General features: G+C 43.8%; 1 protein-coding gene across 1 annotated transcript in view; it reads left to right on the forward strand.

The window, feature by feature from the left end:
- The first annotated feature begins 5,349 nt into the window (after positions 1 to 5,349).
- Positions 5,350 to 25,553, forward strand: part of Ice1 (interactor of little elongation complex ELL subunit 1) — a 61,605-nt gene continuing 41,401 nt past the window's right edge. Inside the window, exons 1-7 of the mRNA XM_004845149.4 lie at positions 5,350 to 5,676; positions 18,153 to 18,211; positions 18,763 to 18,797; positions 21,118 to 21,136; positions 21,903 to 22,014; positions 24,002 to 24,078; positions 25,103 to 25,140. Coding sequence (XP_004845206.2) covers positions 5,593 to 5,676; positions 18,153 to 18,211; positions 18,763 to 18,797; positions 21,118 to 21,136; positions 21,903 to 22,014; positions 24,002 to 24,078; positions 25,103 to 25,140 — 424 coding nt within the window. The 5' untranslated portion in view covers positions 5,350 to 5,592. The remainder of the gene's footprint in view (positions 5,677 to 18,152; positions 18,212 to 18,762; positions 18,798 to 21,117; positions 21,137 to 21,902; positions 22,015 to 24,001; positions 24,079 to 25,102; positions 25,141 to 25,553) is intronic.

Here is a 25,553-nt window from a genome sequence, read left to right on the forward strand (position 1 = left end):
GTAGAAGTTAATCATGCCTCAGGAGCAAGGAGGCTGGGAAGCCTTGGTGGCCCGGGAGTCGGAAACAAGCATGGAGGGGTGCGGCCACATCAGCCCAGGTGCCTGCGGGAATGGGAGGAAGTCCAAGCTGAGCCCTGCCCCCCCACCCCGGGTGCCCCTCCTTGGATGGTGGATGCAGGGATGATTTTATTTCTGGCTTCTACTTCCACCCCGTGTTGGGCCTGGGGGTCCAGCAGAACAACCCTGGTCTCCCTCCGCTGGTGGCTGTCCTCTGGGGTCCACGGACAGCTCCCCCAAGAGACCGCTGTCTCTAACACAAAGAACCCTCGCTGCAGCGGGCACTGGCTTCCCACAGCCCCGGGCTCCCCGATCCAGCTCCGCAGGCAGCCCCGGTTTCCTGGGAGCCACCCGAGGAGGCTTCGGTGTAGCTGTGAGTGCACCGGCTCCACGCTGGCCGCAGATGAGGGCCAGCACTGCCCTCCTCCGCTCCTCAGGTCAGTGGCCGTGCCCCGGCACACCAGCCTCCCCCCTTCCTTCCTTCTTCCCCGCCCTGGAGGCCACAGGAACGTTCTCAGCAACAAGCAGTCACACCTGCCACCTGCTCACAAACCCCTGTCCTCCCGTGGGGACGGCGCTGCGACATGAGTCCCCACATTTGCTTTGACGATCACGACCATGTTGCACTTTCTCAAATAAAAATCGCCTTGAAACAGAAGTGTTTTTCCCCACTTCTGAGTGAGTGTAGACGTCCCAGGAAGAAACGTGTTCATGCCCTGGCTTCACATCATTTTGTGAGAGAATTGAGGCTGTGAGCAAAGTGCTGCTTCCTGGGACAACTCAAGATACCACCACCAAAACCGGGGGCAAGAAGGAAATCTGGAGTGAAAGGATGAAGGACCCCGCGCAGGCAGACAGACAGACAGCGGGCACAGCGGTTCCCACGAAACACTCTCCGACCCTGCAGAATCTGATGCATCTTAAATATGGCCGGAAATTGTCTAAAACACACAGGGAAAGAGCGACACCTGGTGGCCAAAGGTTGACATTACACCAAGGCTGGAAAACCACAACCTACTCAGACAAGAGCTCTGGACTGCAGGCTGCTAGGAGTTTCAAACGACTCAGGTTTTTTAAAAAATGAAAATATAGTTCATTTTTCTTCTGGGTGGGTGCATCAAAAGAAATAATAGCTCTTTTCATGCAGCAAAATACTAGAATTTCTAAGAAGAAATTACTCTCCATGTTGAGTGTTTCTTGGATTTTAGATTGGATCTAGGAGCCCTCTCGGTGGAAGCATATGCTGCTCAATCAAGCCAGCAGCGACCTCGACTGTGCAGAATTCTACAGCTTTAGCTTGTAGGTGTGACAAGTATCTGGAGGTGGGGAGGTGTGGGGTAAACATGGAGACCTGCAAGGGGGTCCTCTAAGCCAAGGTGGGACTCAGCAGGCTCAGGGTTCCCCAAGTCCATGGGCCAAGGTGCACAGGTCTCTCCAGGGCTCAAGTGCTCTGCACGAAAGCATGGTTTTTCTTTGAATTCTGACAAGAACAATGCTTCTCTGACTCCACCTTACTTCCTAGCAGTAGGTGGAGCATATGTTAGGCTGTTTCCGGACGCTGGAAGTACACGGTAACACAATACTATACACTGGGTGCTTAAGAAAAGTGGTGTATTTGGCTCATGATTTTGCTGGTCCAAGGCCCAAGGGCTGCACAAGGCAATGACCTACTTGCTGGCAGGGTCCTGAGGTACAGGGAATCAATAGTAAGAGAAGACAGAGAGTGTATCCCCGATGACCTCAGCTACCCGAACCACTTCCCTAAGAACCCCACTCCAAACACCAAAGGCAGATTGTCTGCACCCTTTCACCAGTAGTCCGCAATGAGGGCTCAAATGCCCACCAGTGTTTTGGAGGGGACAAATCACATGCAAACTGTAGCTTTCTGTCCCCAGCCCCCTGGAAATCATGTCTTCCTACACACAGAATCATTCTACTCAAATAGTTCCAAAGTCTTAACTTATTTGAATGTTAATTCAAAGTCCAAATCTCCTCTGAAACTCACGGCAAACTCTTTTAGATACAGGTCCTTATAAAATAAAATAAAAAGTTACCTACTTCCAGGATATACTGGTTGGACATGGAAAAAAATAAACATTCCTATTCCAGACGGGCGAAATAGGGAACTACTGAGGAGTAATCGGCACAAATCAAGCCAGCATTCAGCAGGGCAGGGAGCATGTCTTCAAGCCACGTCCAGCATGCTGTGCAGTGTGCTGGGGGTGGGGTCCAGACGACCCTCCTGTACCTCTGGTTACAGCCACACAGTTATGCTTTTGAGTTTGTTTCGCTGGCTGCCTGAAGTTCTCCCCTGGTGTGGTGCATGTTGCTGGCAGCTGTACCTCTCTGGGGTCCCACTTCAGCTCCACTAGACACTGCTCCACTGGGGCAGGGCTCTTAAGAGGTAGTAAACTTGTGCCTGGTCTCCTAGGCTTTCCTTTGAAATTTCAGTGGGAGCTACCTGACCCACCTTTTGTGTTTTGCCAACGTGCAGGACCAGCTCCATGGAGATGCCACATCTGTCACCTGCATGAGTTCTCTTTGGCCAGGGTTGCAGCTGCTGTGTAGTGCTTTGTCAGCAAACACCAGGGAAGTGAATCCTGAGGTTGCCCTGGTCTGTGAGCCCAAGACAGCGCTGGGGAGCTCTGTCCTGGAAGGGCCTTGTGCCTGTAGAGGAAGAGCAGCCTCAAGAGCCCCACCCCATCCTCCTGTGCAGGCTGTTTTCCTCCTGTCCTGAACACACCTCACTTTTCCCTAGCTAGGTTGCAAATTTTCTAAATTGTTTTTAGTTTTGTTGTTGAGTCTTGTAAATCTGACTAAAAGGGCCAGTAGGCTCTATGCTATGGCCTGAATGCTTCATTGTAAGATCTCCTCTGTCCAGTACTTCTTTCAGCCTTCCCCAAAGTCTGAGGTCATGGACAGAAGGCAACGTTATTTGCAACAGTGTAACAAGGATGACATTTTCTCCAGTTTCTCCTAGGATCTTTATTTCCACCTGAGACTCCTGTAGGTCTTTAGGCCCCTTATCTTATGAGACTTCATCAGAATCAGCCCTAATGCTTCACTTATAGCAATATGTCAACTTCTGCAATGTTTCACACTCTGCCTGGCATCTACTTCCACTTTCAGGCATTTGTTAATAGCAAGAACCCCACTCTTGGTACCAATTTTGTCTTGGTCTGTTTTCTGTTACCAATATCACAACACTACAGACTGGGTCATTTTTAAAGGAAATGGGTTTCTTTTGGGCTATGGATCTGGACATCCAAGGTAGAGGGGCCACATCTGGTGATGTCCTTCTTTGTGCAGATGCTCAAGAAAAGGCAACAAAAAGCAAGGGGTAGGTGTATGTCTCCTCTGTCCTCTCTCCCTTCTCCCAAAGGCAATCATGGGGGGACTATCTTGATAACTTTACGTAATATTAATAATTTTGTGAATGTCCTACCTCCAAACCCCATAGTTGGATTAAATTTCTCCTATTTAACCATATATAATCAGGATTCAATGTCTTGAGAAATGATTTGGAAAAGGTATAAAAAGCGTACTGTCATTTTGAAAAGGATTCTTTTTCTACTTGAACTAGTCCCAGTGGATTTGATTCAGTCTGACATTTATTTCATAGCTACTATGTGAGCAATGTTTAGCATTTAAAACTTAAGACTCGCCTCTGAGGGACAAAAATCCTTATCACCAAGTGAAAATGTGGTGCTAGAAAAATGACTCACATGAAAGGACCAAAAAAAGGAAGTGGATGTGACCTGGGGACGCAGAGGAAAAACAAAGTAAGGAAGGCAGGATTTCCACATGTGTAGCTGGAAAGCGGTGCTCCAGGGAAAGGTTAAGCCCGAAGAGTGTGCTGAGGCAGGAAGGCCTCCAAGCTCCCACAATGCTAAGTGTTATGGCTGTGCCTGTGGGCTGGTGCCTGCTGCACAAAGGTACTTAAGGAAAAAACACTCATTCGGGAAATCCGAAATAAAAGGGAAGTTCAGTGTAGATAAACTTATCTCAGATAAAAGCCAAACCTGGAAAATGGTCACAGTCCATGCTGGTCTCCTCTCTCCTACGGGACAAGCACTCTGTCTTTTCATTGCTGTCCTTAAGCTTCTGCTCCCTCCGGCTTCCTCTTCTAACTGCCCTCTTTCTTCTGCTCACCTGTGTCTGAGAAGAGTTGGGACTTCTGTGTGGCCGTTCCCGACCCACCGTACTGCCGCAGCCAGGCACAGTCTGGCTTGGATGTCCACGACAGGAAATCGTCAGGCCCCTTCGCTGCGCAGCAAATGGCGGCCAGCGTTGTGTAAGCAAGGGCAGGAGTGGCAAGTTGAAAGAAAATCCAAAGAAAAATCCAGATAGTTTTTCCCCCCCTGTCTTTCAATTCCATTTTCCATCCTTTGACTTAGGGTCTGGTCAGGTTTTACTTCAAGTGAACTTGCGATGCTCATGTTGAATGTTGAGAAATTTGGGCTGTAGCAAAATGTGGGAAGCCACAGGAGGCTTCTGAATAGATACTAATGGCAACAAGTTCTGTTTAAAAGAAGACTGGTGGCTGGCGGTGGACATTGTGACTACAGAAGTGAAGCACCTCGGTTTAACACGAGGGTCAAATCTGAATGTACCCAGGAATCACCAAGTGACCCCCTTCCCCCGAAAACATACACGATCGTGGCTGGATAAGGACCCAGAGGCGTGGGAGAGGTGGCCAAGGGTCCGCGTCCACTCTGCTGGCCTGGGAGGAGGGCGCCACCCACAATGGGGGCCCGGGGACCTGCCGCAGCGACGGACGCGGAAGCAGCACGGAGGGACGAGGCTGGAAGGCAAGGGACCACGGCGAGCGAAGGGGAGCGGCCCTGAGCGGCGAAGGCCACATCCCAGGCGCTCAGGAGCATCGGGGACGGCTCGAGACGCCGCCCGGCCTGGCCTGTCATTCCTACTGCCAGACCCGAGCGGGCCTGGGGACAGCAAGAACCCTCCTGGTTATAAACCGCGTACTATCCCGTCCTGGACGCGGGTCCTCTCACGCCAGCAGGCGCGGGGTTACGTCACTGGCTGGCTCCGCCTCCAGGGTGGAAGGATTTAGGTGTCTATAGAAAGCCTGTCGCACAACGAGTTAGCAATAGAGGACTAACCGTTTGCAGTGGAAGAAGTGCCCCTCTTATGCTTCTACGCTCTTTGGCTTCTCCTTTGCGGGCGTCTTTCCAGCCTCGTCGCCCGACTTCACTTCCCGGTTTTCTTCAGGCAGCGTCTCGGGTAGCCCCAGGCGCGGGGAGGGGCGGGCGGGCCTGGGTGGGGCGGGGTCCTGGTTGGGCTGCGTCGCGCTCGGGGGCCGCGCCGGGTAGCGCTCTTCTCTAGTGCCTGCGGCGGCTCTACTCCGGAGAGCCCTCCGCCAGCCCCACGGGGACTTCTGTGCACGGATGGACCAGCCCGGACCCGGCGGGAAGCGGCCCGGCAGGCGGCGGCCCCGGGGGCACCAGCAGAGGCAGGGCAGGGCCGCGGCCGCGGGCCCCTGAGCTGTGCGTGTCCGGCGGGCCCGGCGAGACCATGATGCCGGGCGAGACTCGCTCGGCGGCGCCCGGGACGGCGGCGGACCTCGCGCGGTGCCAGGGCTGCACTTCGTTGCAGCAGGTGCGACGTCTCCAGGGACGGTGGCCCCGGTCCCCGCCTCCCCTTTCCTCGACTTTGGGGATCTGCTGTGGGCTCTGTTGAGGCTTGGAACCCAGAGTTAATTCACTGGGCTGCGATCGTGGTAGGGGGCGAAATCAGCGAGCCCCCGGCGCCCCAGGGCAGGTTTTGGGGGCTGTTGAGCGACAGTTGAAGTGCTGAGCGAGGTTCCCTCTCGGAGGCCTTTGGTCGTCTGGCCCATCCTAAGTACAGTGTGTGTGGCTTGGAGGCGTGCTCCTCTGTGCCATGTGGGCTGTCTGGGTGATTCGACTCCGAGGTTTGCGGAATGCGTTTCGGTTCATATCGGATGCACCGCCCCAAGCTTAATTTTTAAAGACAATCAAGCAATTTATCAAGTCAGGTAACTTGTCAGTTTGATCAGTCAGTTAAAGACATGCAGAGACTGGAGGTTTCAGACACCTGCCTGGGGTATTCTGTACACCAGATTGCTCAAGGTCTGGTTCCAGGTCTTATGGGAGTCCTGGAAGTAGTCCCAGGTAGAAATTTCAGCCCCCCTTCTAGCTGCCTGATAAGGAGAGTTTCAGTTAACTTTGTACTGTCAGTGTCTTTAGTGGTAGAATGGAACCCACTCCTGCCGTAGCTACTTCATGCGATCGTCTCTGTCTGGTTAGAGCTCTACACATTCTGGATAGTGCGGTGAACCAGGTGGGCGCGATCTACTCTCGCAAGTAAGATGTATATATATGAGGGAGGCTTTATAAGCCTTTAAGTGTTGGAAAGAAGATAGAGAATGCTAAAATGATGGTCTTGTGTTTCGACTGGGATGGTCAGGTGTGGTGTTGTGGAGATGATAGGAGCGATTTGAGCAAATAGCTGGGAGAGGTGTGCAGAAAGCCATCTGGGTGCAGGGATTGCTGTAGTTAGTAACGGAACCGGGAATCGAACTCAGGTCTTTGCGCTTGCGCAGCAGGCGGCAAAACCACTGAGCTAAATCCCCGGTCCATAGGGGCATCTTTGGTAGGCAGAACACTGTCTAGTTGGGTGAGCATGGTGCAGAGGGGAGATGGCTGAAGATGAGGCCAGAAAGGCACGCAGACTTGGTAGGCTGTCCTGAGAAGCTCGACTTTTAAGTGCAGGGTTTATGAACTGATTCCACACATTTTCAGTGTTGGGACCAGGAGAGGAAGGAAATGCGCTGCTGGTGCAGGGAGGAAATAAACTGAGTCAAATCCTTGTCTTAGTTCAGCTGTGTTGTGTAGGTCTCTTGTAGCATGCCCCCCCTCCATCTCAGAATCCCAAGTGGAATTTTCCAGAATCTTTGATAAATTGTTTTTATTGTTTGAGGCAGTTCACTAAAGTCAGAAAATCCTTATTGATCACCTGCTATGAATTAGGCACTGCAATTACTACAATGTGTGAAGAAGACATTCTTGACCTCTTGGAGCTTCTACGTAGGAAGAGGGTAAGATAAATATATTAGTTATATTAGAGGTGATGAGTACAAAGAGCTGGGAAGGAAGAGAGTGAGGGGTGAGGAGAAGGAGTCCGTAGCTGTTGGAATTTGGAGTCTTGGGAAAGTTAGATTGAGCAGTGGGGCAACAGATGGAGCTCTGTTGATATCTCGGGGGAAGAAAATCGCAGTGGAAGCCTCAGGTGTGTGGGCTGAAGCAGGAGCCTTCTTGGTGTGCTTGAGCAGAGCAAGAGGGCCGGTTAGGCTGGAGTGAACTGAATGTTCCAAGTCAGATGAGGTCAGAGGTGAGAGGAGGACTGACCATTGTAAGGGTTGGGGCTTTTCTGAGTGAGGCTGTGAGTCATCGGAGGTGTTTGCACAGAACAATTGGTGTAACTGCTTTTCAGTCTTGGATCTGATCTTCCTTCACAAATGTAGCAACGCATGGTGGGCTCCATCTTGAAAGTAGACAGTGTGTTCTTCAGGGTGCTTAGCCAGAAACTAGATTCCATCCTCGGTGCATCTGTTTCCCCTCACAACATGTGTCCAGGCCACCACCTGGTTCTCTTGGCTATACCTTTGTTGTCCACATTCTTTTCACTGTCTTCCCTGCTTCCACCTTCATGGGAACCGCTTTGATCTGAGATTATTGCATGAACTTCCTAAGGAGTCTCCTTCCTTTGCTCTATGCCACATTCCCACTGTTGGTTTTCAGCACAGAAATGAAAAATAGTCCTGTTAATTCTCTACATCTAGCAGTCTATAAACTTCTGTAAGCAGCAAGTTCATAAAAAGTTAGGCTTTGAGAACTTGTTTACTTGCTCAACCTCTGCTCTTGAGGAGTGAAAGCAAAGTATAAAAAATGGGTGTGGCTGTATGGAGGGCCTTAGTTTGCAGACCACTTCCCTGGGAGCCACACCTTTGGGATGGTTCTTTAATTTTCTGAGCGAGGCTGGGGAAAAAAGAAGAAGGTTCCTGGCAGATTATAGAGAACCTTGAGTGGTCGTCTCCATGAGGTTTTGTGCCTATTTCTGCCTGGGCTAGGGAGTGGTGGAGGTTTTGCACTGTTAACACACCAGAGCTGTGCTTTTAGTGAAATGGAGAATGTTGGTTTGCATGAGCAGTTTATCATAAGAATTTTATGGGGTGAGGTGGAGATGAGGGTGTATGTTCTGTTCCTTAAAAGAAACTGAAAACTGCTGGAGTAAAACCAGCTGGCTGATGAGGCTCCGCTGATGCAGCTGAGCATGGACTGGTGAGAGAAGGAGACAGAGGAGAATTGAACAGGGAGTGTGTTATAAAGGGAGTCAAGATTGGAAAGAGTGAGAAGTGAGGAGCAGCAGTTGCACTGGTCGGTTGGTAGGTGGATAGCTAGTCAGCTTTAGGAATGACATTCCTGCATTTACTGTATATTACATTCCAAGTACAATATGACCCTGTACTTGGGTTAAACTTTTGCATGAGAGAGAAACTAAAGAGACTACATGCAGAGAGAAGATATCTTCCTCAACAGTTTCACACGTTGAAAGTTAATGATCTTGGAAACAATTTTCAAGAAAAATATAGGAGCCTTTCCTATAGAAGGCATCCATGTGAGTGCTATGACTTCATTCTAACTGGTAGCAGTAAGCTAACAAGTCTGTGTCCTGAATTAAGCCTCACCACTTGCGCTGAAAATCTTCCTTTCATGTCTTATTCCTCCCTTGTTGTCTCAGTAGTTGAAGAGCTACAGTAGTTGAGGAGACACAGAGGTGCAGATAAACACGTTAACATCACCTTTGCCGAGGTCACTGCTGTATGGAGAAGTGTATAGCCTGACTGCATTTCATGCACCGCCCCCTCCATGGTCTCGTAAATCGCCTCAGCTCTCTTTTCTCACCCTCACTGATTATCGTGGTTTGTCACTCATCTGTTGCTCGGTGTCCATGTGTTGCAGAACTTTGGTAGTCATGGAAACCAAACCATGGTGATATTATGTAAACTAAGCAAGTCAAGCTAGTCAGCTGAAGTAAGTCATTTTATTTTGATGGAGTGCCACCTTTTGCTCGACTTCACTGCAGAATAAAATAACTGCACTCTGGGAATTCCGATGACAGTTTGAAACTGTTCGTCTCATGTAACTAGATTAGCTTTGATCAGTTTGGTGTTTGGCTGCCCTACGGACAGATTTGGGTTTATTATTTATAAAAACTTGCACTAGATTCCCACTGATAGTTGCCAGAAGTTTGAACTTTGTTGCTTTTAACTTGAAACGTATTTTCTCTCAGACATATGGATTTCCCAATCATTCTGTGACAAGGAATGCTTGTAAAATTGTAATTCATTCATTTTCCAATCATTGATGTGTTTATTAATGGCATGTGGTTTGGCATCCAGTCATAAGCAGAAGAGGCACGCATGGAAGCTCTCTAGTTGGGGTTGCAGTTGAGAAAAGAAGCAACCTTCCTATACATGTGATGAAATAAATCCTGGTGGGGGAGGCCCTACAGTGTAAGGAAGGCAACCTGCAGGGACTTGTGTGACCTCCGCAGGTTCCCAGAAGAAGTGAATCTTAATTCAAGTCTGAAAAATGATTTGGAGTTAATGAAGACGAAAGAGATGCGGAGGGCAGTGTGTAGACCGAGGAAATAAGTTGTGCAAAGGCTTGGAGAGAAGCGGCTTATGATAGAGGAAGCACAAAGTAGAAGGAATCCGGTGTATTTCCTGGAAAGATGAATCCTTTCTGACATCCTCATGTTAACATCATGCAGCAGTTCTCCAACCCAGAGACGCATTCAGATTTTGCTCTCCTGCCCAAGAATAGTATCTTCCTTTCTAGTTGAAGCTTCTGGCAGGAATAGGTTGTGTTTCATTGTCATGACTCCTCAGCCTCGTTCATTTAGGCTTTATCTAGTCTTTGTCTTTCACATTTGTGCCGGTTGAAAGGGTAGAGCTTGGCATTCCTCAGGGAACATTGAGCAAGGCCTGGAGACATTTTTGGGATCGCACTGTGTTGGGAGTATGAGGCCATGCCCAGTTTCAGTGGTTTGTGAGCAGTACTCACAGGACTCTGTGCAGTTCTTAGGGGAGTGATTTATTATAGAGAAGGGGCACAGAGCAAAATGAGACAAGGAAACCAGGCCTGAGCTTCCAGGCTCTCGGTAGAGTTGCACATTTCACAACGTCCCCAGCAGTGTGTTGTGTCAGCACATGTGAAGTATTGTCTTCCAAGGATTTATTGGGGTTCGTTGTGTAGGTACCCTCTGCCCGCCATATGCCCAGATTCCAGGCTCCTAGAAGGAAAACAGGTGTTTAGCATAAATCTCATTGCACAGTTTTTATCAGTTCAGAGAATGGTGGGGGGAACCTTTCAGAAATGCACATTTCCAGATGCCAACCACAGGCTGCTCTGGTCAGCAGGCCTTTCTAATGAGAGTGGACTAAGGCCTTCTGTATTAGCTCTGCCTTGTACACACTTTGGGCCAGGAGGTCTGTGGCCTCCCCTGTCTTCCGGCCCAAAAGGTGAGTAATGCACGATTGGGAAACTCTCCTTCATATGCACCTCTGGGTGTCTGCAGGGGATTGGTTCCCCGGGCCCTCCTCCCTACCAGGATCCGGCCTCCCAGGCCCTTGGTAGGAAATAAGGTAGTATGGCATTGGCATGTGTCATGCACACACCTTCTTATATTTCTAATTTTAATACCTAATCCAGTCTAAATGATACGTAAAGAGTTGTATTATTTAGGAAATAATGATAGGGAAAAGTGAACAAATTCATTCCATCGTTTTTCCCCAATATTTTCTCTTTAGGGTTGGTGGAATCCACAGATGCAGAACCTGCAGATAGAGGGTGGACTCTTTCGTTTGTTCAAGCAGCCTTTATCCCATTATCACGCATATTACGGACTGATTTTGCGTATTTGGTTAGTGCAACCGTTTGGACAACTCTGCGGGCCCTCTTTATGTCCCGCCATTCTTACCCCTGCGCTTTGCTTCTCTGCAAGCCCCTGCCTCGTTGTCCGTTTGCAGCCACTGCATTGATTTCACCTTCCTAAGAGAGAGGGTGGACAGGAAGATTCACAGCGGTGTCAGGAGGGTGTTGGTGTTTATTTGTTTGGGACAGGGTCTCACTGTACAGTTCAGGTTGGCCTCAGATTCATTAGACAGCCCAGGCTGGGCTTGAACTCACTGTAACGCTCTGCGTGCTGGGAGTGCAGGTGTGTACTGTGAGGCCAGGCAGGAGGGTATTGCACAGATACGATGAAAATAGTCTTACCGACAGAGAGTAACTGGAGAACGAAAAAGCTTTGAGTGAGAGGGTACTGTGTTCTGGAAATTGTGTCCATAAATAAATTAAGGCTGTGTACCTTGAGAAAATCACCCCAAAGGCAAAGAAAAACAAGAAAGAGAAAATTAAGAATAAATCAGTTTTCCAGTAGACAACATAATACAGGTTGAGCATCCCTAATGTGACAATCCAGTCTGTTCTGGACTTTGGAGCTTTTCAGATTAAAGATGTTCAACCTGTAAATTGTATGTAAAAATTCCAAAATCGGGAAAATTCTAGAATCTAGAACAGTTCTGGTCCCCAGCATTTCTGAAAAGTGATTGAGAACTGCAGAAGTGCCAGAGTGGGGAGCAGGAATACTGAGAAAGAAAGCAGTTATCAAAGAAACAGCACCCGAGCGTTTCCTGCCAGGGAGGAGCCCCTGGACCCTCACTTCCGTCTGTGGAGCCTGGACCCAGTGAGTTCTGTCTGCAGGATGCGTGTGGGTCGGGGGCACCCTGAGGGCTCCTGCCAGGTGCACCCTGCTGAACTCAGGGCTCTGAGGCTGGTTGCTGGACTGGCACGGGGGAGAGGGAGCTGGTAAGAGTGTTCTATGAGAATATTCACTGTCTGCCCAGATTTGAGCTGACTCCCAACCGGGCCTTAGGAAGTCGTGTCAGCTGGGGACTAGAAGGCTGTAGGGTTACTGTATGTTTCCCCTCTGTAATGCTGTTTTGTGATTTTAGGTCTTTATTTTTATGAGTGCTCTATGTGAGTACAGTTTAGAGAGACGACTAGACATGCAGAATTTATTAAGACAGCCTGCAGCCTCAGCTCCACCTGTGCCCCTTTCAAGGGGACCACTTTTAGGTGATTGTACTTTGTGTGTTCAGTAAGGTACTTTCTTTTTGTTGAATCATAGACTGGGATGGCACCTGTTTTATCACTTTCAGGCACTGTTTGATTTCTAACTTAGGAAGGTGAGGGTGGAGCTCTTACTGCCCCACGCTGTGCCACACCTGTGTGTACCCCCGTCCTCACCTTCTTGGTGTGCTTAGGATGTGTTCCGTGAGTGTGTGGGCTTAACACCGTGGCTGCATATTAATCAGAGCTATGCTCCGATGGACATTGTTATTTTTCTTTCCCTGCATGTTTTCTTGTGTCCCCCTACTTAATAATTATAGTCTTAATCTAGCTTTTCATCCTGAAAATACTGAAGAATGCTTTATGTCAGGGACTAGATTGAACACTTTGTACGGCTCATCCTGTTTAATGCTGATAGCATGCCAGCTGTTTAACCTCTATGTGTGTCAGTTTCCCCATCTGTAAAATTGGAAATAGTATTTAGGCAGGCAGAGGTCCATGGTCATTCAGCCAAAAAGTGGTGGTGGAAGAAATTTGAACCAGATGTGTTTGACTCTAGAGTCTGAGGTTTCTTTCATGTTTCTGGCATGGCCTTTGAACTTACAGAATGGCATCTGCAAGAAAGGTGGGAAAGAGGAGATACAGTAGTGAAGAGCTTGAAAGACATTGGGGAAAAAGAGAATCACTTCTGTTTACAAAATAGTAATTTAAATGCATCTCTCAGAATAACTACATACACATGCAGTTCTGTGCCAGTTTGATATAAATACAAATCTTTTGATGCTTTCAGCTCAACCAGAGTATGTGCCATCTGCTTCCTGGGGGAAAAGTCCCTCCTTCTCTGATCTGTGATGCGCTCCCTGCCTAGGGGTCTCTTCTCCTCCGGGTCCTGTACTGCATCATCTGCTCTCTTGGTTTCCTCCGTTCTTCTGGCAGAGCACGTTCCTGTCGTTAAGTGCATCCTGAGAAAGGATGTCTGTAGGAAGCAAGTTTGTAGAAACTTTGAGAATTTTTATTATTCCTTCAAAAGTTGGAAGACTTGGCTTTCTAGGTCTCTAGTTTACAATGTCAACATTGAATTCTGGAGCCTTTCTGATTCCAGATTCTTTATGACTAGTTTCATTTTATGTTTAGGGATTTGTAGAGATTCTTTGCTTTTGTCTTTAGTATTCTGAAATTTTGTGCTGATATTTCATGGTTTGGATCCTGTCTTGATTGCATATGCTTGATCTTTTCTTTTCAACTTGAAAACTCTGGTTTCAAATTTGGGAATTTTTCTTGAATATCAGTGTTTGATGTCTGTCTTTTCCTTATTGTCTCCTGAAACTGTTGCTGCTGGGCATATGGAACCACTTTCACTGACATCAGAAAATTTTTTTCCTCCTTTCTCATGTCTGTGTCTGTTTTCTCACAACTTTTGTTCGATTTTATGATAAAAACTTTTAAGTCTTTGATTTGTACTTTCCTGGTTCTAATTGAGCTATAATAGCATTACTAAAATATAATTTACTATCATAAAACCCACTCTTTCAGTATGTACAGTCAGTGGTTGTAAGTGTATCCATAGGGTTGCGCAGTCATCACCACTGTCTAACTGTAAAGCATTTTCATCTACCCTCTCAGAAAGCTGTGTACCAAACAGCTGTCATTACCTGTCTCCTTTGCTCCAGTCACTTGTAAACACTAATCTTTCTGTCTCTCTGAGTTTGTCTGTTACAACCAGTTCATATAAATGGACTCATAGGATATTCAGCCTTTTGTGACTGGGCTCTTTAATTTGGCATAAAATTTTAAAAGTTCATGCATGCTGTAGCATGTATAATCCATTCCTTATTATCTAGTGATACTGTATGACCACAGCACTGTCTATCCTTATTTCACCCCTTGATGGACATTAAGTTCACTTCTAGGCTAGTGTAAATATTGGTGCTATAAATATTAGGTTATACATTTGGTATGGACATACCTTTTCAGTTCTCTTGGGTATATAACCTAGGAGCCTGACTGCTTGATCATAGCTAGCTGTGTTTAACATTTTGAGGAACTGCCAAACTAGTTTCTATAGCATGCACCATTCTGCACCATTTTACATTCCCACCAGCAGAATATAAAGTTCCAGTTTCTCCACTTTCTCACCAGTACTTGTTATTGTCCATCTTTCTATTTTAGCCATCATAATGGTGTTCATATATTTAATTTTTAAGAGTATTTTCCCCTCCAAGTTCAAAGAGGCCTCAGTGCCCTTTTTAAAAGTAGCTTCTGGTTCCATGAATAGAAAATCATTTATTGTATATTACATTAATAGGTATCTTTGAAGTTTTCTTCAGATCTTGTTTATTTCGGGTTGCTTTTGCTTGTTCTGGTCTTCCCCTTTGATGTGGCAAGCTTGTTTTAGGGTCTGTACTGAGGGTGGTGCTGATGTGCGACGTGCAGGCTGAGTATTGGGCTTCTGGACCCCGTGCCTCGTTCCAGGATGGTCTGGTCGGGCTGTTTACTGGTGGAAGAATGGCTAGCTTCAAGGTTGTTGGTCCCCTATCAGGGATGCAGGGCAGAAGGACTGCTTGCCCTGCTGAGAAGCTTGATGGTGAGAGCCTGGCGGCCTGTCGGAGCAGCGGTCGAGTTACTTCATTGCTCTGCTTTGGTGCCGTGCCCTTGCGCCATGTGTTCCCTCTGTGTCCTGATCACAGACCTTCACAAATCAGGCTTCCTGCTGGAGGGCAGAGGGCCAGTTTCCCTGAGGCTTTGCGCAGACTGGATTGGAGTTCAGTGCCTGACTGAAAGTTCCATTCCCCATCGCCTTTCTCTGAGAAGCCCCTGGTCCCCGAATCCCAAGCTTGTTGAAGTTTAGCAGGGTTGTCACTTTCTCCACTGTGGGCTTTCTTGGGTGCTTCATCAGTGTTCTCAAATCTGTATTCCAGTTTGCAAATGTCTGCTGTCCTCTTTTCTCAACCTTGTCAGTTTTGCATTTTGAGAAAAAAATGCTTTTGGTTGTAGTTTTACCTCATTTTGGGGAGAGAATAAAGGCAGATGCTGTATCTACACTCTCTCCCCAGAGGCCTGAAATAGGGGCCAACAGAATCCTGTGTGGCTTTACCGTAACCTAGTCACACCTGCAGCGAGCCTGCTTCCGAATAAAGCTATCCTGAGGTGGGAAGCGTGGCTGCGGGGTGCACCATACAATTTGGGGGTGGGACACTCTTCAACCCATAACTAATGGTGACCCAATAGTTCTTTGTCTAGAAAACTGTTATTTATCCATAAGAAGTGTTCGTGCTTTACCTCCTCACACTTTCTGTCTAATTGTACGAAGATTATTGAGAAGCCGGATGCAGTGCAAGGTGTACAGGCACTGGCTTGTGAGCACCAGTGAGGAAGACAGCCTCAATTGGGTGTTGACAGATAGGGTCCAGTCGGTGCGTAGAATAATTAATACAGTATTCTGTTCATATCGGGGATGGGAGGCTGCGTCAAGGCTAGAAACTCGGCTGTAACCTAATGCTCTAATAGTGAAAGGAGAGAGTGAAGCACAGTAACACATTCCCACTGGTGTGAACCACTGTGTGGTACATGCGTACTGTCCCATCCGGCAGCTTGTACCATTGGTGGTACAAAAGGATTCAATCACTTTTATTGGCCTTTTTACTAATAAATTTAATAAATAGTCTATAAATGGATTGAATCTAGTTAGTTGCTTGATTTTGAATAATTACTGGCAAAATGTAAATATTAATCAATACTATTCATATCACTTAAATTATTACAATGATCAGCAAACTTATTTTCCTAAATTAAAAGAAATTTATATTCATGAATATTTTATCAGTAATTCTCTAAATTTTAACAGAAATCTAACAATATCCATCGCTAGTGTTTATAATATGCATTTACAACTGCTATACCACAAATTAGCTGTGTTACAATTCTTTATACCATTTTAATATTTTCCTTAAACTGTAACATGATCACATCTGGTCTGCTCAATCAGTGCCCTTTTTTTGTGTTATTATAATCACAGACCCTCTGAGCCATCCAATGGGACAGTCATGCATTTACAGCCACCCAGCAGTGAAACATATGAATTATAGCTCTATCATGAACATGTTAAAACTAAATATGCTCTGGGTGGTGGCCTGCTGTTTAATGTCAGCATTAAGCATGTTGTATAAACACATAGTCTGTTCCTGCAATACCTGATTTGGACTTCATCCTCAGGAAAACTAGAAGAGTTTCCTAAAGGAATGGGCAAGAAAATCCATTGCATGCTCTTAGGAAACACCGAAAAATATTAAATTCAGTGTACATTTGGTGTATTGATTATGTCCACATGTATTTCCATGTGCTGTAACCATTCAGAAATGTTATGATAATTTTATTTATTTATTTATTTTTTTGTTATGATAATTTTAAAGGATTTTTGGTAGGGGGTAGGATTACAAGAGAACCCACACTTTGCTTTGTAGAACTTAACGTGAGGATTTCTTTGTTTTAACATATATGTTAGAATAACTGCAAAGAAATGCACTACAGCAAAAGTGAAAAAGCTATACTATCAAAATCAATTGAATTACCTAGAAAAATGTTTTTGTAGGATACTCAGTGAAAATTGAGCACAGTTTGGATAGTATTATATTTAATGTGAGAAAATAAGTTAGTTATGATACAGGAGAAGAAATATGAAAATATGATATTTCCCAGCCTGTTAGATGGCTGATATACTTTAAAAATCAAAGAATGAATTCTAGGAACAATGGAGATTAAGAGTGGAAAGATATTTATTGAGAGGATGGCTCCTGAGAGGCGGTGGGATCCCGAATGGGTAGCTGGGAACCCCACTTACAGGGAAGTTTTATACAGCAAAACCCGCGTGGGTACAACGTGAGTTCCAGCTATAAACAAGTACAGTCACTTAGGTAATGGTGATCCAGTTGGGATCAAGTCACGCAAGAAGCGTGCATGGAAAGAACAAAGACTTTGTCTAGGGTCCAGAGGTCTCTGGTCACCCACCGGGGTGACTGACGTCTATCTAGGCTTCATTAGGCCCGGTGTTTGTCCTCTGAGGAGGGATACAGGCCTGGTTGTCTCTTCTTTATCTTGAGGCCCTGTCTCCAACAGATGTCTTTCTGGCCACAGTTGTGGTGTGGTGCACCTTTGTGCTGACTCTCTTGGGGCCCAGTCCTACCTGACTGCCTGCAGTATTTCTATCTAACTTAGCTGTCTGTAATAGTTATGTTTAAAACTGTTGTTATTCTGTAGTTGTTTCCTGAAGAAAAAGGGAAACATTAAAAGAAAGAATCCAGGGCCGGAGATTTAGCTCAGTGGTTCCGGCGCCTGCCTCGAAAGCTCAAGGTCCCCTGTTCGATCCCCGGTACCAAAAAAAGAAAGAGTCCATTAAAGAAAAATATCAGAAGAAAAAAAAAAAGAAAAATATCAGTTTTTTAAAAAATCTTAGGAACATTAGAACAGTGTAATAATAATGTTTTCCTTTTCAAGTTGATAGTAATTTAAATATAATACAGATCCTTATAAAGTGAATTTTTTACTTATTGTTGGCCTCATTGTAAATTTTAGTTTGCCTCACCCTTGGTTACTTATTATTTTATAACTTTCTGGTACTCTTAATTCCTTTCAAAAACAAGCAGGGTAAAAACTGATGATTAATAATCAGTGACTTAAAATAGTTAATAGTTATTGAACTCTGGTTCAGTTCATGCCATAAAAGCATTGCCGTAAAGAAAGAGGATCAGGGGAAGAACCTGGGCTGGAGCTGTGTGTAGTTACACACAATATAAATTATAGACTTACAGATTTCTATGTTTTTAATACATTAATCCAGGTGTTTATATTTTATAATAAATGTTACAGAAAATAATCACATTTAAAGTAGTTAAAATTAAATCTTACTGTATTTTTTTCTTTCAGAATTTAAATGAATATGTTGAAGCATTAATTACCTTGAAACAAAAAATTATCAATACCGAGTAAGTATAATTGCACGTTTGGCAGAATTTCGTAACCCTGATGAACCGGCTGAAGTGGGTCGTGGTTGAAAGCCCCTGGGCTGGCCTGATTCATGGAGCTGATTATGATGAACTCCCATGAGTCCTGTCAGCAAGCTGAACCTCACAGGCCTTCACAGTGGAATTCTGGGGTCAGCAGGACATTACTTTTGCTGCATTGGAATTTTCCTTAAAGCTGTTTTCTGTCTTAAGCATCTTTTTACCTTTACACTGGATGTCAGTTTTTCTTACAGTATTTTATAGCCCTAGTCTGAAATTTAATTATTTGTAATGGCCTTATGAATTTATAGGCCAAAATGCTACTTACATGAAAAAGATTTTAATCTAAAAGCTCATCTATCAGTACAGTGCTTTGAAGAATTTAAGTTGATATGTGTTTAGCATACATTTGTCGATGGGTATGTCGGAAAGAGGCTCCTTGTGTGATCTGAAATCAGTTTGAAAAACACCATGATTTTAACCTGGTGTATTTTCTACATTAAAAAATAACCTAATTCATTTCTTTATTTCAGCAATTTGTTGACAGAATATCAGAAGAAATGTGATGATATCCTTTTACTTTTGAATTCTCTTGCATTGTGGCGTTTACTTATGTGTAATGCCTGAAAGTGATGTGTGAAGTGTGAAGGAGACTTTCAAAGCTGTCCTTTGGAAGGGGGAAGGGGGTCTGGGCTCCTGGAGTGAGCGCCTCTCACAAGCCGGGTAGCAGTTCCCACTTTCAGTGGCAGTGGTGCTGGTGCTGAGTGTTTCTGTCCCTGCTCCTGATTTCTTAAGGTCTCGGCAGCTCTTTAATGGGAGGCTTTCTTCATGTGTACTGAGGATGTGGCTTCACAGGATGTGTCCTTTAGGCTTAGGGAGAGGCAGAACTGGAATGGCACATTCTCAGTGTTATTTTTGAACTGCATAAAATGCACTTTGAGAACATGGCAAATGTGAGGAAATGGAGTTCTTAATTATTCTTGTGATTTGTAGAGAATCAGCGTGTACTTCCAAAGTATTATAGAAATAGTGTAGTTGTATGTTCCTGTGCCAGACCTCGAAGAATCTGAGCAGAGTTCTCAGGCTTAGAGTTGAGCATTTCCTCAGAAAGCATTTAGCAAGCACCTGTAGAGGAGCTGGCTTTGGTTAAATGTTTTCTTAGCCATGAGACAAAGGTATGTGTAACTAATCCCTCTGTATCTTTTGGTGATAACAGTTGCTTTACTTTAAGTCTTTCTCATAAAAATGTAAGATTTCTCACACAAAACTAAATACACCTACCTAGAGAGGTTGGTGGAAGTTCAGCTTTATTTCCAGGGTCAGGATGGATTCTTCTGTCCCAGCAGTCAAATCCCAAGTACTTAGGCAGACGCCGGCCTGCACACCTGAACTTATGTGTGTGAGATCAGAGTAATAAAATCCAGACTTTAGTAATTAGTTTTATTTTTGGTATCTGACCTTTTACATTAAAAACTAGAAGTCATTGGAATTTTTCCATGTGATTTGTTGAGTATATCAGATCATTTAAATATAAGTGCCTGTCATTATTTTTAATTGATTATAAAAGCTGTATAGAAACAATTATTAAAAGTACTTTTAGGTAGCTAAATAGGAAAATAATTTCAGTATTAGGTGAGTATGTGTTCATTATATGCCTTTTGAGGAAAGGGTGTAAACTTTGTGAGGTTATTACATATTTAATCTAGCAAGAAAGTTAGTGGTTTACTCTTCTAAAATTTGCCAACAAAAATGTTGAAGTAAAAATTATCACAATCATTCTTTTAAACAGATAAAACTTTCAGTTGTTCTTGAATTCCAGAGTTTTGTTCTGTGATGTGATATTTGCCTCAGCCACAGATAAATACTGATTTTTTTAAAGTACATTTGGCATTTGCTACAAGTATATGTTGATTATACCTCAGAAATACAGTCATTTGCTCTACAGTTGAGGTGCCAGTGTCACAGGTCTAATATGTCTTTCTTATATAATTTGGTTCTTTTTGTTACTAAAGTAGCAAAGATTTTTGTGTTTTTCTTTCAAGATGAGAAAATTATTTCTTCAAGAACTGCACAATAATTCAGCATTATTTCAGCCCTTTTTAAATTCTGACCCGTTGTTTATTAATCTTTCTAAAGGGTAGGGGATATTATTTATCAGATATTTGAACTTGTGTGCTGTAAAGACTGCTCTCCTTTAGGAAGAATAAAATATACTTCTTGACATTAAGCTTACACTATAACAGCGAAGCTGCAGCCAGGTGTGTATAAACATGCAGGTACTGTATTGTGAGGTAAATAAATATAGCAGTTTCTAGGAGATGAAACGTAAAGGAATTATTCTTTGCTGTCTTCACGTATTTCACTGGCAGAGTGAGGTGGAACAGTGAGGTTATCAAATTGCATAAATAATAAAAATGAAGGTTTTTGTAGTTTTCTTTTTCTTCATTTCTTTTTTGTTACTTAAGTAGTTATGTACGGGTTCTGTAAGTACATAAATAACTCTTGTCTGCTGCAATTGTCCTCTGGAGATTTGAGAAATGGAGGACAGGTTGGTGGAGATTCTGATATATACAGAGATGAAGGTATTTTCTGTTAGTTACGTATTGCTTTGTCTTTATTCTTACAATTTTAGTCCGTCACATAATTATTCACAGAGCTTTTTGAATAGATATTTTGACTTTGTTTTATGTTACAGTACATAGGAATAACTCAGTAAAGTGATTTATCACTATGTTATAGATGGGTCCATGAATATTGTTTTTTAGGGTTTATGATCTTGCCTGTGTGTACATTGAACATAGAATCTTAAAGATAATTATAAAGTGGATTTTATCTCCAGACAAGTATCACAAGCTTGAATTTTCAGTGTTTTCCTTAATAAGTTTCACAGCTGCAGTTTGCAAGAAGGTGAGCCAGCGTACGTGTGTTTTAACAGTTGCCGAGATGATTTGTCGCAGTACTTGATTTGGAATGGATGCCATTACACAGATTTTCTAACAGATTCTAACAAAGAGGACCTAGACTGACTCTTATAAGAGAATGTTGCTTTGATGCTCAAGTAAAAGAAGATTAGCATTTTCCCAAGTATCGAATCAGTGAAATGAATTTATTACTGAGGCTTTTAAGTTAAGCCTGGTGTTTCACTTTTCAGTAACTTTTAGTGACTACATTGCCCTTGAGATGAAGTTTATTGCTCTCACATTACTGTTATCTACATGAATCTGACTTCTTGTGGTTGTTTATCCTGTGTCATTTTAAACAATTTAAAATGGACCTACTTAAAATTTAGCATGTTTCATGTTCTCATTGCATTCATCACTTACAAGAAGGGAAAGTGTGATTATAAACCAAATCCCAAAACTCCGTGCCACTTAGTTTGAATAAATAGGCCCAAGGTTGGATGCGCCAGCGGGCTTGGCACACAGTTCTTGGAAATCTTCTCCAGTGGACCGGAAGTCAGGCACACTGTTTCTCAAGTTGCTTTTTGATAATATTTTTGTCAAAAGCAGTCTGTTTCCAAGAAATTAAAAGCTGTACCAATGTTGTGTTAGTAATAAGTAGAAGGAATGTGTTTGAAAAGAGATTTTATAGATTTTTTGTTCCAAGTTAGAAATCTCAGATCGTGAGACTATATGTGTAGTAATTTACTGTGGATACTTTTGTCCATTTTTAGAGAGAACAGTACTCTGCATCACCAAGTGGAACAGATGCTTCAAAAAATTTCTCCTCTGCAGAAATGTCAGGAAGAATTGGGATCTTTAAAAGCAGAGCTAGAAGAGAAAAAGGTAACTAAAGTTATTTTCCTACAACAGTTCATTGTGAACAAGTTCGGATTGGCTCACCCGCTATCACTAGGATGGGGGACTTTTCATGTCTTAAAGAACATAAACACTAGTCAGGACCCTCACTGGTCTTAGAGAACACTGGACTGATGGATGAGATATTTTACAGTGACGATTCGCTCTGCATTACCATGTCAACCGTCATCTTACGCTTTTTGAGAGGGTCAGTAGTGAATTTTTATGGTTTTATATGTCCTGCGTTAATTCTTTGTCACCTTTCCCTTGCCTTACGTGTGAGAAATCCAGCTTAGAGGTAGGAGAATCTGAGTATGGCACCGAGGGCAGCAGAGAATTTGGTTTCCGCGGGGTGCTGGCCCCAGCCTTGTGGTGAGTGATCCCTGGGGCCTCTGCTCTGGTGTGGTTCCCGTGTCCTTTACAGAGCCTGTGCTCTCTTCATGAGCTGCTTAGTGTTTTGTTCAGTAATAGTCCACGTACGGCCCTGCCGGCTTGGTTGAATCATTCTCGGAAATCTTACTCTTTTCTTGTAGTCACGTTTGGTCCTTGTGATTTCTTACTGTCAGTGAGAGGTGGACACAGTGAGTTTCTCAGGCCTATAGTGCAGGCTCTTGCAGCTGAGTGCTTGGTTAGAGGCTGCTTCCTGTCCTTGGGATGAAGTGCTTGCTTTTTTGAGTGAGATACTTTTTACGCCTAAGTAGAGTCTTGGGAAAGACACCACCTAAAATTCTGATGCAGTTATCCTTTAATGGGGGCTATTTCCCCTTTCAAAATCAAGTTGCTAGAAAATAGTTTAAAATGCTATAAGTTTGCTTTTCAATGTAAACTTCATTTTACTCTTTACAGTAATTTTTTTTTGTTTTTTTGGTACTGGGGATCAAACTCAGGTCTTTATAATAATCTTAAAAGAGAGTTCCTGACTTACAAATGAAAACATATGTGAACTGTGTAAAATTAGATGCTTGGTGGAAGGCGGGTTGTAGCTGCCCTGGAGTGATTCTCGCTTCCCAGCCTGACCTCTAACTCGCTTATGAGGTATTTGTGTCTCCTGGCCGTCCTTATATTGTGCTGTTTCACTAGAGTTATGTAGCTGTCTGAGGACTTACTCATATGATCAGAACATATTTGTGTTTCTATTTTTATAGACATTGTTTAATATAATGTGTATGTGGTAAAAGTTAAACAGAAATCATCCCAATATTCAATTACGTCTACCCCTGACTATATATAATCTCTTCAGCCACATCTGAGAAGAAGCATGAACCTTGGAGTCAGACCTTGGTGAAAAACTCTAACTCAGTGGTGGCAAACCTATGGCACACCTGTCACCATGCACTATTGTGTCATTGAGAGCCCTGAAAGGTTCGCCGACACTACCCTCACTAGTCACTCAGTCATTGACATTGGAAGAATAAGTCAGCCTGTCAGAACCTCGGTCTTTTGTTTTTGTTAAAAGGGGTTGATGAAGCCTGTTTCAGAAGCAGTCATATAATATCACCCTTAACATGGCCTCCATAAGTATGTTTTTCCCAGTCCATTGGCCGTCAGGGCATATATGCTTGTATGCACATATTTTCTCTATTGAATATTAAGTTTAATGATTTGGTTTTCCACAGTAGTACCTATAACTAATACTTACTAAAATCTGTAAATGTCTTCAGATTATATTAAATCTTAGTTGGTTGAGACAAAATAATTAGCTATTTGATATTTAAACCAATTATTTGAAGATTTGTAATTGTCTTAAAATTAGTACTTTAAATTTTGTAGCTTTTGTTTGAATTATTCTAATTAAGAATCTGGTTATACTCATTAAAATGTTCAGTGAATAGTATTCTGGTTTCCTCACAATATGTGTATTCATTTGGTTAATTTCATGTGTTAAAGTTTGACAATTTAGCTTACTGAGATCAAAACAAGTTACAGCCAATGGCCATTGAATTTCATTTGGGCAGCATTTATGTTTCTTTTTTAGAGTTCTCTGAAGTTATATCAGGATACTCACCAGGAATATGCTCGTGTAAAGGAAGAATGCCTGAAAAGTGATGCACAGTAAGTAGCTTTAAAATTACCATAGACTTAGGGTATTCATCTTTGAGACTAGATAGTCCATAAGTCAGTAGTGTTTTCTTTGCTCTGGACTTGTTTGTAATTAACTGTGTGATCCTGAATTAGTCTGTCAGTCTTGATTTCCACCTCTATAAAATGGGAATTATACCTGCTCTGGAGGACTATACGGATTAAAAAATTATCATAAGTTAAAGGACTTCACAAAGATGTCCATAAGTTTTGATGTCTGTATATGTGTGTGCATGCATACACGTGTGTCTGTGTAGAAACGTTTAACTGTGGATTGCTTTTTTGTGCTAACACTTTAACAGATCCCGGATGGGTGGGTGTCTTTGTTACTATTAATTAAAAGAGGTATTAAAGATAATCTGTTGGTTATTTTGAGGTTTGATACCATGTTCATGTTACTTAGCAAGCAAATATACTCAAATTGTGAGCATTACACATGCAGTAGTTGCATGTAGGTGTGAGGCAGGAGGCTGTTTCTCAGGGAATTACTGATGGGCCTTCATAGACTCAGAAATACATTTTAAAGGAATGGCCTTTCTCAAACGCTGTGCATAAGGTGGTGCTGTGCACACTCACCCCACACGTGCACACCCTCAAACAGTAACACTACTGATTAAATGCTGGGCTGACCCTCGGAGTCCATCTGGACGTGCCAAGGCTTGTAGTAGGCTAATAGGTGATGTCACTGCCCTTCACAGCTGGACCCAGGTGTGCTTGTGGCAGGGCCTGCATTGGTCCAAAGCTTGTTTCTCCTATGGAAAAGACAGATTTCTGTAAATCCATTTCAGAAATACAGCACGTTAAATGGCAGTGTTCTTGCTTAGGTTTATTTGACCATCAGAACAATGGCTGGTAATTTCAGTCGTTGACATGTGATACTAGTTGTGACTGAAAGTTTCTGGTATACAAATCTCAGGAATTACACATCATGAACCGTCATGTATTTTTTTATGTTACATTATGCTTTGCTGTTTAACTTATATAATTCTGTTATTAGAAAGAAGAAACTGGAAGCTAAAGTGAAGAAGCTGGAAGGTGGGTTGCGCCATTGTTACTTGGCTCATGGGAGCCACTGGTCACTGTCCGAGCCCGTGTACCTGTGTGAGGTTGTAGAACTGGGACACATTGTGAAGTGGTTGTGGAGGTGCATTGTACTTCCCTGGAGGACGTCACAGTGTCTGTGAGGCAGGGCCCTGCCTGTTTCATTCCGCCAGTAATCCGACTAGGACGTGGAGGTGGAGTGTGGCAGTCCCCGAAATAGCACTGCACTCAATAGCAGCAGTTAATGAAATGATTCAGTTGTAAAAATTGAACCTTGTGGAGCTTTCCCACTTTGCCCCAGTGAAACAAGAGATTACCAGAAAGGGTCGCTACTTTTCGTGTCAAGAAATGGAAGCATTTAGAGAGACATGACGCAGCCACAGAGAGGTTCTGATGGACTCCCCGAC

This window comes from Heterocephalus glaber, unplaced genomic scaffold (assembly GCF_053883595.1).
Source record: "Heterocephalus glaber isolate CG9 unplaced genomic scaffold, H.glaber_assembly_v1.0 deba00001537, whole genome shotgun sequence".
NCBI lineage: Eukaryota > Metazoa > Chordata > Mammalia > Rodentia > Bathyergidae > Heterocephalus > Heterocephalus glaber.